Source organism: Carassius auratus, chromosome 25 (genome assembly GCF_003368295.1).
Source record: "Carassius auratus strain Wakin chromosome 25, ASM336829v1, whole genome shotgun sequence".
Classification (NCBI taxonomy): domain Eukaryota; kingdom Metazoa; phylum Chordata; class Actinopteri; order Cypriniformes; family Cyprinidae; genus Carassius; species Carassius auratus.
Window position 1 is genome coordinate 14,837,097 of NC_039267.1, and position 15,158 is coordinate 14,852,254.

Below are 15,158 nucleotides of genomic sequence, written 5' to 3' on the forward strand. Positions count from 1 at the left end.
AATTAAGTGATAAAAAGAAGTTACAAATGATGTACAAAATAAATATACTTTTCTGTGCACCAAGAAAACATGCAACACTTTGTTTTACTACTAAATTAGTCTCAATTTCTAATTATTATAATTAATATTTCACAAACATTGGAAAGTTGCGTGACCTCCTGTGAGATCTCTGCAAAAAGTCTCACATTAATTCCAAAACATGATGCATGATGGGATACACTAAGCGTTGTATAGCGCTCCGGAGCAGTATTGGAGAGGTTTAGTGTGTGTTAAGGACGCTGTGCTTTGGCATTATTAAGACCGGGGACAGTCACGTACACACACTCTCGAGTGAATAAGACCTCAAGTGTGGGTATCTGGAAAGGGGAAAAGTCTTTAAAATGATCCCTAAATACAGTCGCACGTCAAAGTCTTAATAATTCACTAATTCAATTTAACACTTGTATGATATTGTACAAGCCCCTGGACAATCTCATCTGACACTATCACAATATTGGAAAATCAGTTGCCCCACACAGTCAGAAAGTTTATATTGTTCATTGGCTTCTCATTAAATTACTTTAAATAAGCCCCATCAGTTCATGTTCCCACTATACGTGATCTCCATGACTAGATATTGCTATTAATGACTTGCTTTTAATAATGGATGCATTTAACATTTAATTATACAGCATCTTTGCAGATTATGCTTTCATGGTCTAAAAAAAACACAGTAATGTTGCATTTAATTACATAATATTTCTATCCTTTCTGTCTTACAGGATTGTTTCCAGATAACACTGTAGATCTCCCTCATGCACAAGGACTCACCTCTTTAACTCTTTAACCCCCCCACACACACACACACAAAAATGGTTCCTGGATCAGTGACTCAAGACTTTGCAGTGGTTTGATTTCTGCAGAAGATGTAACTTTGTTTTAATTAACCTTATAATTAATACATTGTGACCTTCCAGCAACCCATATACTGTACTGTATACAGAACCAGTGATGACAACAATAGTTAAAAAATAGCATTTATCATATTGATAAAGCATTGTGTTCTCTTTGTCAAGCTTCATACAGTAAACTTTACTTCTGGTGCTTTTATCATAAAAAAGCTTCAGTTCTCATCAGGAGTTTTAGTAAAGGACATATTCATGCACAGCAATCCCCTAGTTCCAGTCATGAAGTGAATGATGTTATTGTTAAAGTTATATTTCTGCATTTTTATGTAGCAGGTGTTTGTTTTCCTGAACACTTTATCTTTCTTCCATTGTTCGGACAATCAGTGTTTACGTGATGCTCTACTGATTGAGTTTTATAGATGATATTGCACACTTGACATGCATGTCTTCATGATGTTTTTTTGTGAGTTTGAAACATTAAGTGTTGTATCACTTTTTGAAGAAAATGTATATTTTTACGGTGTTCTCTGAAAGATATATACCATATTTATAATGTTTTGTTTTTTAATAAAAGAATTTGCACACTGAAAATTGTTAACGTTTACAACATAACTGCCTTTTTTTTCTTCATAGTTTTATTCTTTAAAAACGAGCTTGGTGACAGTGCAGTAATATGTGCACTTTGTCTTTAAATGAGTTTGACATATCTGTAAATACTGGAAAACTCTTACAAAATTATGTATGTTCATTATGCTTTATTTCAGTTTTTATTACTAGAGATTAATTGGTAAAGCAAGGCAAATCACAGAAACAAATTTAAATAATTTAATAACTTAATAATTTAACTCTTTACTTTTTATTAGTAAATGCTCTTGTCTTTGGTCAGGAAAAAATTTATCTTTTAAATTGAATGAAATGAATCTATTGGTTAGATAAGATACAACTGTGACTGTGCAGTTCACATCACGTGTTGTACACACACATGTACACATCGATATTGCCAAATTGTTGTCAAGCTGAATAACAATAATTTCTGTATTTGCATTATTGTTGGAAGAAGGTGTAGACGTTAATAAAACCCTATCTAATAGGTGGCAAATTTAATTTATTGTTAACCAATCTATCCCTTTAGCCGAAAAACGGAAAACAGCGTTCATGAATGACAATAAATGGTTAAGGAAGTGTGATGACGCTGCTCAGCTTTGATGTCATTGGCTGTGAATGTCCCTTGTGATCGCAGGACTGTCTGTGGTTGGATTATCTTTTAATCCATATTAAACAGCGGATCATGTTACAAAAGTATGTTTTTTTGCTATTATCACATTAGTAATATATTAAGTCAACATTGGGTGTTTCTATGTTGAGAAAAATCACCTTTTTACCGAGATCCTAACACTAACCCTAAGAATAACTTCAATGAACTACAAAAAACAGCGCCTAGTATTCCCTTTCCATAGATAGAACGATGGAGGCTTATGGGTAATGTAGTTTAAAAAGTTTTATTAACGAAATGAAATAAATAATATATTGAATGGTAAACTACACATATAAATATGTTCACTGTGTAAACCACTATGATATATTTGAGAGGCATGGTGAAATTTAGTATTTTAGAGTATGCAATATGTAAAATGCCTTTATGCCACCTTTCCATTCATTTCTGAAAAATGTGCCCAACATTATTTTATCAGCATAGCATAAGTAGTAATCATGCTGATTTTCGCTTTGATATGTTAATTGGACTCTGATTTACAGCCATTTGAAATGTACAGTTTTTGGCTCTTCCGGGGGGTGCTACTGGGCCCCTGGGGGTAGAAGGGTAGTAAAACCTACATATATGTATTCTCCTCATCATGGACAACAAACTGAGCTGAGTCACATTTATATCTGACAGTTTTCACAGTCCTCTGTTTTCTAATTCTTACATCATTGTTATTATACCTTTTGACAGGACATTGTGAGGCCATCTGATGAAACATTGAAAAATTAGAAAGAAATGATTTAATAATGAAAATAATAGATTATTTATTTGATTTTTGAAGTAAACATCAATAAATATAATGGATGAACCTGCAACAACATGCCATTATCTATTCCCCACTGTTAAGCAGTAATCAAGGACAATGTATACACATTGTGATACTTCACTATTACACAAGGACAAATTCATTCATATATATATATATATATATATATATATATATATATATATATATATATATATATATATATATATTACTAATAACTAATTAGCAGAAATCAGTGTAAAAATGTCCTCTCACCCCTGTATCTTGCTCCTCAGGTGCTGGACATCAGTAATGTGTGTGCTCTTGGTTTGAATGGAGTACAAGATCCACGTTGATCATTCCTGCTACATTCTCAGTTATCCCTCAAGTGTTTGTAACTATAAAGCCCATGGCACCATCTTGTAATGCAAAATAATTAATCTCGTAACTCCCTTTCTTTCACAAAACAATTGGCATTGGTTACTAAATATAAACAATAATAACTTTCTGGTGTACTGATGTCCCAGATGTCATTAATCTGATCAAATATTTTTATGTCTTAAGTAAAAAATAATCCCAATAATGATTATGTAGTTTTTCCAAGTCTAAAATAAACACATATGAGCCTACCTAGTAAAATGATGTATTTAACAAGAATCTTCAGGACACAATATTCGTCATATTCATTTTATTGAAGCATAGACTATAAAGATGATAAAGTAGCATCAAGACAAATAAGATTCAAGGAAAATAATTATTCATAATCAAAAATACATTAACCTCATATATTAATCAGTTCACACAGATGAGTGATGAAATGTCCTTAAAAGTCACAGTCCCATCCAGTCAACTGTGATACAGATCATGTGATACATATAAGACATTTGATACTGTTTCAGAAAATAATGATTCCTTATCAACACATCTAAACTGGTTTCATCGTGATCTTCTGTCGTGTCTGGAAACAGTTTTTGGTTGATATCCAGCACTGATGTGGTGTAGCTTGTTCTCAGCCAGAAGATTAGATTAGATTAGATTAGATTCAACTTTATTGTCATTATGCAGAGTACAAGTACAGAGCTAATGAAATGCAGTTAGCATCTAACCAGAAGTGCAAGAATATAGTGTTTTATATACATAAAAGTGCAGAGTAAGTGAAGCTATGATATACAGAATTTACAGTGGAGTTGCTATATACAATATTGATCAGAGTATATACAGAATATAAATATGAATTTAATGTAGGGATTGTATGTACATTATGAACAGAGCAAAGAAGAATTATATATACATTATGAATAGCAGGAACTTGAGAACAGTGGTAATAAATACAGTTGAATGAGTGTGCAAAAGTATAGTTTAACAATTTATTATATGCAAAATAATAGTAGTGCAATTATATTTATTGTAGAAATAGTTTACTGTGCTTGTACAGTAACAGCTTTAGACAGTTTATAGTGTAATGGATTTAACTATGTGCAGTCTGTGCAAAATATGAGTAGTGCAATACATGTATGTAAAGTACTGTGACCAGTGCAGTAAAAGAGCAGGTGCAGGATAGATTGGTGGTGTGGTGTTCAGGAGTGTCACAGCCTCGGGGAAGAAGCTCTTCCTGAGTCTACTAGTTAGAGAGCCTAGGCTCCTGTAACGCCTGCCGGATGGAAGGAGGGTGAAAGGTCCATGGTTAGGGTGAGAGGCATCCTTGATGATGTTTCTTGCCCTGCCCAGACAGCGCTTCTGATAAATGTTCTCTATGGAGGTTAACTGGGTGCAAGTGAGATCTCCCAGTCCTAAGATCCCAGACCTGGTCAAAGTGAAACAAACAATCCAGGTGAAGTTGTTTAATGGACATAGAGCTCATCTTATGTTCTGTGTGATTTTAGCAGGATGAGTAACTATGACCCTTGTAGTACTGTACACTTACCATTCTTCAAGCTGTTTTAAGATCTTTTGAGAAGCTTTTTCTCTGAAGACAATTTACCACCATCCTCTTCTTTCAGTCCTTTCAAGAACATCACTTGGTCAAAACCCCTCATTTGATTTGATGAGATCACCTGTACAAAGTAAAATTGTTAAAATACTGCAATAAACAATTTCATTATGCAAGAATTTAGAAAAAGTTACAGAGGCAAAGGACTTGCTCATGAGACTCCATTAGCATGTGTAGTTCTCAGAGACTCTAGAATTCATCTTTTGTTGCAGTAAATGTGTTTTCTTCCTCTAGAATCTTTCTCCAGAGCTAATGACTTCTCTCACAAATGTGTTTTAGTCTGTGCAGTGTAAGGCTTTGCTCAAACCAATCAACTATCAATTCACAATTTATAACATAACATTCACAAAACAGGGAGATAATATCAATTGGTGTTTATATCAATTAAACCACTTTTATGACACTTGTATGCTTTTAAGAATAACAGGTGGTGTTTTTTTTAAACTTTAGATTAAAAATGTTCCAGTCAAACTTTGCTAACATGCTATAATTATTATAGCTGTATCAAATAAAATAAAATAAATATAAAAACATTGGAAAGAATAATTACGGCTGACATGACCAGTCCTGTGAGAGATCATCATAAAGTCCTGTAACACAGCATTGCTTCAACACACACATACCAGAGGACTTCTGTTTGCTTGAGCACAAGATGACCATCTTCATTTCTCATCCTGAGCAAATCATTTCCTTGGTCTTCCTTCTCTTCTGTGAAACAAGATAATCTTACTCTGTGTGCATTGAGCAATATTGCTCATGAAACATATAATTAAGTTAATTTAAAGTAAGATTCAGACCAGAGCATTTGATGAGTAAACAAATGTACCTGGGAAGAGCTGATCGTGGCAAGAGTCGCTGAGACTCAGTAATAGCTCTTTTAGTTTTTAGGAAGGTTTGTGAGGGTTGGCTCCCCAAAAACTTCTGAAAAAGAAGAACAGCATTATCTGCAAACAATCCTGTAAGACAGAAAGAAAGGAAATATTATTTCATTACATGCAACTTATACATTACTATATACTTTAACTTATACATTACTTACATACATTATTTTTTAGACCATGAAAGCATTAGTGAATTATTAAGACTTTGACGTGCGACTGTATTTAGGGATCATTTTAAAGACTTTTCCCCTTTCCAGATACCCACACTTGAGGTCTTATTCACTTGAGAGTGTGTGTACGTGACTGTCCCCGGTCTTAATAATGCCAAAGCACAGCGTCCTTAACACACACTAAACCTCTCCAATACTGCTCCGGAGCGCTATACAACGCTTAGTGTATCCCATCATGCATCATGTTTTGGAATTAATGTGAGACTTTTTGCAGAGATCTCACAGGAGGTCACGCAACTTTCCAATGTTTGTGAAATATTAATTATAATAATTAGAAATTGAGACTAATTTAGTAGTAAAACAAAGTGTTGCATGTTTTCTTGGTGCACAGAAAAGTATATTTATTTTGTACATCATTTGTAACTTCTTTTTATCACTTAATTAGAAGCACCACAAAATAAATTGTCATCTTTAATAGGGACTATTGAAAAGACATTTAGAAGTTTCTTTTAAAATACAAAGTTGAAACGAACTTTGTCATGTTAAGATCGACACACATTGTGATCTTCATGCTCACTTGGGCCAAATAAAGGAAATGTGCAAAGATGGCAAGTGTGGGTATTTGGACTGTACAATAGTTTAAGAAACAACAAAATGCTGTGCAAATGATAACAACAGGAATGTTTGATAAAAGGGACAAACTATCACAGACCAACCTGCCTCTGCAGCTTTCTGTCTTCTCCATTTCTGAAGGAATACTTCTCCACAAACACCACTGGGGTGACTGTTTACTTTACGTCTTTTCAGCTAAAAAATTAATACAAGGGGAAAGAAAATAAAACAGAATTATATACAGAATGTTAATAGTGATCTGTGAGCAAAATATTTAAGATATAAACCAATATGAATTGAACTGCAATATGGGAAAAATGTGTTTTTTTTTTTGTTTTTTTTTTTTACATTAAAAAGGTATTACAAGCATGGTACAGTAAATGTGATTACTGTGAAATAAGTCATATAAAAGCACATTAAAACACTACCATTACAGTGGTACAACTATAGTTAATTTGGTGATTAATGTGCTATTACTATACTACAGTAAAGCTACAGTTACTGTGGTAAAAAAAAAAAAAAAAAAAAAAAAACATGGTAAATGTCTTGTTTACTGGGTTTTACCTACTTTTGTAGGTGTCATGGTAACCATGATTTTACTACAAATACAACTTACATCTTTGAACCTGAAATTAATATAAAACGATCCCAGGTCTGTGGCACGTCACATCACGTCACGTGACCGATAGAGTTTAACCAGTTAGCAGCTGTGTTCATTTAGTTAAACACAATGAAACTCAAAGACAGCCTCGGATGACCGATGTAATACAGAGAGTAAACATAAGGCGCTCATATGATTAATAAAGAAGACAGAATACGTTTTAGGACAGGCATTAAAATAGCATATTTACTACTACTCACCATAGACTGTATAACTCACCCAACCTGCGGCTCTTGCAAACTGATGGAAAGTATCGCGATGTGTGCTGAATGAGACTTCTTGAACGTGATTTCAAAGCGATAAACATCTCATGTCAGTGACGCTAGAGGCGCTTGACCACGCTTCAGTTTTTGACGCTTTGGGGTTGACGCACAGCGCGTGATGCGCGTAGTGGGAGGGGCGGCGCTGTTTATTAATTATGTATTATTATTATTTAGGTCTTTCTCGGTTATTATTTCGAAGCTGTGTTGATTTGCTGTTTATTAATATTTTTAAAACTATAACGCTAAATCTATCAACATTTATTTAGATGTTATCATGTATTCATTCATTTCTTTATTTTAATTATATTATTTCGGTCTTATTACAGGTGAAATATTACAGTAAGCCAGAACACGGGCCGAGCGGGGCTCATTCTAAACCCATTAGCGGACATTCATATCACAGAATCTGACAGCGATCAGAGGCTCATCAGCGACAGCATTTTTAAGAATCCTTTACAATAGCCTTAATAAAAACTCTTAATAAATCTGTAGGCCTATCGCTAATAAATAATTTATGTATTTATTTATTTTTATTTTTATTTTTTTTGTTCTTTTTATTTAAACTAAATTGTTTCTTAATGTAAAAATGTGTTACAGTTATGTGTCAAGGACTTGATATTGAATTCTGTAATAAAAAAAAAATTAATCTAGGCCTATGAAAAAAATAAAAATCAATGAAAAAGTAAAAAAAGAACCATTGCGCATTTTACAGCTAAAAAAGTTTTAATGTGTTTTTGTCACCAGCAATACAGTATGTTGCTCAGTTTTGTACAGTAAGTTAAGCTCCGATTTTTTTTTTTCAAGTTTCAGTGAGTTTCTTCTGTTGTCCTGTGAAAAATTAAATAATAATAATAATAATTAATCAGAAAATATTGTGCTGATGCACGAAAGATGCCTCCAGTTGAAATGCATTAGTTTAAAAAAACGTGCTGCAATCATGAAAATAAGGAAATAAACGTGTGCCTGCCACGAATAAATAGATTAAATTACGTGACAAAATCACGAACTGCCGTGAGACTGGGTTTCCGTGTGTGGACCACGGAAGAAGAGTGTCATTGACTTGCGTTAGAGTTATCCGTGATCTCAGCACAGACTCACTCCGTGCTCGTATCACAGATTTTAGTTAGGCTAACAGAATCAAAGTGAATCTGTATGATGGGAGAATGCAATAGTTACAATAACAGTCAGGTTGGTCATGGTATTTGGTGTTGAAAAAAATAAATACTTCAAATGTTGCGTTTCCAGATGAGATAGCACGTCCATTGAGTGAGGTCTGTACTCCATCACTGAAACGATCCGTGTGTGGACCACGGAAGATGAGTGTCATTGACTTGCGTTAGAGTTATCCGTGATCTAAGCACAGACTCACTCCGTGCTCCTATCACAGATTTTAGTTCTGACTATAGCCAAAATGTGTGTAAAACGCCATCAAACTGGATTTTATGATGACAGGACGAGAAAAAAATGCCAAGTTAATTACATGCCATTGCAACAGTGTCGACGAAAAGCTTGTAAGTTCCTAAACAAGTGAGTGAGGTCAGGTTGTGGAGGTCCGTGCCATCACGGGACTTTTGTAACTGAAACAAACGTAATTTTTATGATGACAGGACAATGCAATAACTACAACAGCTGTCTGGTTAATGTCATTATGGCATTTGATATTGGAAAAGAAACAAATACTTCAAATGTTGCGTTTCCAAATGAGAAAGCACGTCCGTTCAGCGAGTTCTGTACTCCGTCATTGAAACGGGTATCCGTGTGTGGATCACGGGAGGTCAGTGTCATTGACTTGCGTTGGAGAAATATCCGTGGCCGGGTCACGGAATTTGGGGCAATTCCGTGATGGCTTCACGGATTTTGAGTTAAGGACCCGTGGACATTTCACGGAATTCTGTGAGACCAGGTTGTTCAGACACCATATTTATTTTTTTACTAGAGGATGCAGAGCACTATAGTTTATTTATGTTAGTGAGTATAGCAAAATAAAGTAAACTGTGACATAAAATATACGAAAAAATTCTTCATACAGTTGACTAAACAGTATAATTGATTAAAAAACAATTGAGACCAAAAATTATTCAGACACTTTGACCTGACCATGTTTTTTGTCTTTAATTGCTAATGCAACCTTTTTACAACACAGACTAAACAAAATTAAACACTGCTTGGTACGTTGTCAACAAAGTATTGATAGTTGAGTAAATATTTTTTTTATATTTTGGTTGATCCATTAGATACCTTTCTATCAAAGTTTCTGACATTATCAAGATGAATTTGTTAACTATTTTGTCATATGTTGTTACTATTATCTAAACGTATATCAAATAAACTATGACAATGTGAGAAATATTGAAGGTGTCTGAAAACATTTTGTTTTGACTGTATATTAAATATTTACAGTGATGACTTAGCAGTGCTATTTTACATTTGATTATTCAATTTCTGTACCTGGACATCTACAAACTTGGAAAAATCTAAACATTGTGTAAATAACATAAATAAATAAATAAATAGAAAGTACATACAATTTAAACAAATTAAAAGTTTCAAACAGGGCCCACTGGTACAACCTGCACTTGTGCCCCGCAAACCCCAGTCCTTTCTAGTCTGGTTTCCATGCATTACACAGCACTGAATCAACTCTGGTTAAGGTTCCTAATGATCTTCTCTTAGCTTCTGATTCTGGTGTTTTCAGCACTCTCCTTCTGTTAGACCTCAGTTCAGCTTTTGACACTGTTTGTCATGAGATACTCATCTCCTGGGTTTCAGCAATTGGAATTACTGGTACAGCCCTTGAATGGTTCTCCTCCTGTTTGACCAGGAGGCAACAATGTGAAACACAGATCATCTTCAAAATCCATCTGTTCTGGAGTACCTCAAGGTTCTGTTTTGGGCCCTCTCCTCTTTACCATTTATAGGCTACGAATTGGAAAAATAATCAAACGCTATATGTTTATCTTCCACTGTTATGCTGATGACATTTAAATTTATTATAGTGCACCTTCCACCTCAGTGTTTCCTCCGCCTGCATTAACAAATTGCATTATGGAACTAAAGTTTTGGCAGGAGGCAAATTTCCATAAATTTAACTCTGATAAATCGGAGGTAATCCTGATTGGCTCTAAAGCTTTTGCATTGAAGTTCTCTTGTCAAGTGATGGATCTGGATGGGGATCTGATTGTGCCCTTCACTAAGGTTCGCAATCTTGGTGCTCTCATTGATTCCACTCTTACATTCAATGATCACATTAGTAAAATAGTAAAGACAGCTTTCCACCTATGTAATATCTTGCGTATTTGATCCTCTCTCAGTCAGCAGGATCCTGGAACTGTTATACATGCTTTCATCACATTTCAATTAGATTAATGTAATTCACTTCTCTATGGCCTGTCCGCTAAAAATGTCAAACAATTACAATATGTTAAAAATTCTGCAGCTCACTTGATTACCCACAAAAGACAGAGCGATCACATTACCGCAATCCTCTATCACCTTCATTGGTTTTCTTTGTATATTATTCGCAGCTCTTGGTACAGTATGTGTTCTGTCTTCTTGCAATGATGCTTATCTGTGTCTATTCCTTAAACCTGTCTTGTAAAGTGCCCTTGGGTTTTGGAAAGTGCTATATAAATTAAAATTATTATTATTATTATCATTATTATTGTTGTTTTTGTTGTTATTATTGTATGGGCCAAAATTACTTATTTCTCTTTAATGCCAAAAATCAGGATATTAAGTAAATATCATGTTTTATTAAGATATTTTGTATATTTCATACCATAAATATTTCAAAACATAACTTAATTTTTGATTAGTAATATGCATTGCTAAGAACTTCATTTGGATAGGGTTAGGGTTAACTTTAAAGGTGATTATCTCAATATTTGGATTTTTTTTTTCTTTGCACCCCATTCCAAATTTATATATATATATATATATATACACACAGTGGGGATCGAAAGATTCGGCACCCCTTGCAGAATCTGTGTAAATGTGAGTAATTTTCAAAAAATAGGAGAGATCATACTAAATGCATGTTATTTTTTATTTAGTACTGTCCTGAGTAAGATATTGTACATAAAATATTTTAACATTTATTCCACAAGACAAAAAAAAATGCTGAAATTATTAAAATAACCCCACTCAAAAGTTTGGGAACCCTTGGTTCTTAATACTGTGTGCTGTTACCTGATGATCCTCGACTGTCCTTCTGTTTTGTGATGGTTGTGCATGACTCCCTTGTTTGTTCTGAACAGTTAAACTGAGCAGCGTTCTTCAGAAAAATCTTTAAGGTTCTGCAGATTCTTCAGTTTTCCAGCATCTTTGCATATTTGAACCCTTTCCAGCAGTGACTTTATGATTTTGGGATACATCTTATCACACTGAGGACATTTGAGGGACTCAAACACAACTATTTAAAAAGATTCAAACATTCACTGTTGCTCCAGAAGGAAACAAGATCCATTAAGAGCTGGGGGGTGAAAACTTTTGGAAATTGAAGATCAAGGTAAATTGTACCAAGGGTTCCCAAACTTTTGAGTAGGGTTATTTTAATAATTTCAGCATTTTTTTTGTCTTGTGGACTAAATGTTAATATCTTTTATGCACAATATCTTACTCAGGACAGTAGTAAATAAAATACAACATGCATTTAGTATGATCTCTCTTATTTTTTGAAAATTACTCTTATTTTCACAGATTCTGCAAGGGGTGCCCAAACTTTCGAGCCCCACTGTATATTTGTTGTGTTTCAGCCAAATTTGTCCTATCCAAACAAACCATACATCAATGCAAAGCTTATTTATATAGCTTTCAAATTATGTCTATTTCGTATAGTAAGTTGACCCTTATGACTGGTTTTGTGGTCCAGGGTCACATTTAATGTTTTATGTTGTTGCACATATACTATTAAGTGCAGATTATGTATTTGTGAGGTTTAATTCATAAGCCTAAAAAATTTACCAAAATATTACCACCTCCCACACTTGATTTTGGGACGCACTGATTCTATTTTGTAAACATGCTAGCAAAATTTACATCATTTTAAGCAAAATAGACTATTTGTCATCCTTTGTTGACTTGTTCACAGATTTTGAACCTGTGAATCCAATGAATAGTGTCCTACAGGTCTTGATATTACAAAGCAGGAGCACTAGAGTATGATTTAAAACCTATTAAGAGTCTTACATCAAAATGAGACCCAAATCTGTTACAGGAAACCTGCATTATTTATGAACAAGGGCACATTGTTAGAATTCCACCATTTATCACCGACACGGCCAACGTCACTGAACAGATTCACTGAACGGACATGGAAAACTTAGAAAACTGATTGAACTGAGATCTGAAAATACTTTCTATAGATAAATATTATGTTGCGATTTCATGGAGTACCATAAATAATGTCATCATAAGAAAGATAGAAAGAAAGAACAAACATTGGCTTGCTTCATATCAAGAAAACTGGTTCCCTTTAATTGCATAAGCATCTGTGTTACAAATAGGCAGAAAAAAATGATGTGTAAATTACTATAAATATTTCATATTTTAATTTTGAAATATAAACATTTCAATTATATGCTCAGATTGTTTATTACGAATATCATTAACTCTATAATTACAATATTTAATTTAAAATAATTTCCTTTCTACTTCGAAAAACTACATAACACTATTTTTAATATAAAAAATATAGAAGACACTACACTTGTAGAGTAGTGGCCTAGGTATTTCGTCAGCCTTATCCTGCAGTTTTAAAAACTCATAAGCATCATCGTGCTCTTTATAGCGGCTTGATCTATGGTTCCTCACTGATCTTCTTCACTCGTTCTCTTCTAGTGATTCCTGTGCCTTCACACCTGCTTTGGCGACCTTTCCGTCACCTTCATCCTCCTCATCATCAAAGCTGTCGGCCCAGCGGCCAACCCGTCTCACACCGTCTGCCACCATTGGTGCATTAACGCAAGGATTGTGGTCGTAGATGACGAGCTTCAAGCCTCTCAAGCTGGTGAGCGATGGAAACTGGCGAATGCGATTGCGGTCCACATCGATCACCTCCAAATAATGCATCTTCAGCAGCACGGGAGGGAAATCATTTAGCAAGTTCCCCGCAAGCCAGATGCTGCGCAGCTCCTCCAGTCGCTCAAGCTCGGTCGGCAAGCTACATACCTGGTTGTATCCCAAGTGTAGGGTCTTGATGTTGGGAAGCTCACATATTACTTGAGGGAACTTGGTGAAGCAGTTGGTCTCCAGCCACAAGGTTTTAAGCTCAGTGAGTTGCTGCAGTTCCTTCGGGAGCCTGTACAGTCGGTTATTACCGAGATAGAGGATGTTTAGCTGAACCAGGCTGCATACGACCAGAGGAAGCTCCTCAAAACAGTTGAAGTCCAAGGCTAGAAGCTGGAGCTTCTGCAGGTTTTGCAGTTCTGGCGGCAGGTTGCTCAGGTGGTTGTCGCTCAGGTAGAGTTTGATCAGTTCATTGAAGGCAGAAGCTCTGATTGGAAGGCGACGTAACTGCCGGCTACTCAGGTCTAGAGTACGATCAAGGGGCATCTCCTTCAAGTCGCCTACTAAGAAACGTTGACATCTCTCGGAGGGCACGAAGGCGACAGCACCTCGCACAACATTTCCCATTTTCTCGGTCCACATTCATGGTATCTTCAGAAACAAAATAAGGGTACACTCTTAAAAATAAAGGTGCTTCATGATGCCATAGATTAGAATAACTTTTTTCACATTAACATCTGATTTTCACTTTAACATCTGAAGAACCTTTCTTTCACAAATGTTCTTTGTGGCAAAAGAAGGTTCTTCAGATTATAAAAAGGTAAGAAAGAGATGGCTCTTTAAAGACTTAATTGTTCTTTGTGGAACCAAAGATGGTTCTTCCATGGCATCGCTTGCGAAAAACCTTTTAAGCACCTTTATTTTTAAGAGTGTACACTCTTAAAAACAAAGACTCCAAAAGGAGGTTTTCACAGCAATCCCATTGATAAAAACATTTTGGTTCTCTGAAGAACATTCGATTGACCCGTTCTTAATAGAACCTTATTTTATCTTAGTATGAAGAACATAAAAAATGTATAAATTCCACTATAAAGAACCTTTTGTGGAATGGAATGCTGAAGGTACTTCACGGAACCATAAATATCAATAAAGAACCTGTATTTTTATGAATGGCACAATGAAAAGGCAAGATAAAAACTTGAATGTTCCTTTCGTCTTACCAGGTTGCTGAAAACGTAGATCTTCATTTACCATCAAGCTTTTTTGTCACAAGGTATGAGACGATGGGCGGCAGTGTGGCGTTTCATGCTCCTGTGTTCTGCTGACACCTCTGCCCTGCCAGTTGCAGAGAGCACCAGAGATGACATCCCACACGCTCCTCCCCATTCCAGATAAATGATTTCTTCCAGCGCTGGAAGGTGGAACTGACCGGGAGCTGTGATAAGCCTAAAGTTGTCCTGTGATTAAGGAATTTGAGGGTCATCTGAGACCTTCTATTTAAGTGCTTATCTCAGTCAGGACCCTCTACATAACTGAGACCACTTGAGTGCACCACCCCAAAGATAAGACTTGCCCAGTTATGGACAACTAACAGAGGCTGTCGATATCACATAGCATACCACAGTATTTGGTAAGAGTATAAAGGGATAAAAAATATTATATAAAAATATTATAATAGACAT

At 35.1% G+C, this 15,158-nt stretch overlaps 1 protein-coding gene across 1 annotated transcript; it reads right to left on the reverse strand.

The window, feature by feature from the left end:
* Positions 1-12,920: 12,920 nt before the first annotated feature.
* Positions 12,921-14,932, reverse strand: lrrc10 (leucine rich repeat containing 10). The gene is made up of 2 exons (XM_026202864.1): positions 14,697-14,932; positions 12,921-14,127 (listed from the first exon to the last, which is right to left on the reverse strand). Exon 2 carries the CDS (start codon positions 14,116-14,118, stop codon positions 13,291-13,293), a length of 828 nt encoding a protein of 275 aa, XP_026058649.1. The 5' UTR covers positions 14,119-14,127; positions 14,697-14,932; the 3' UTR covers positions 12,921-13,290.
* Between the last annotated feature and the right edge of the window lie 226 nt (positions 14,933-15,158).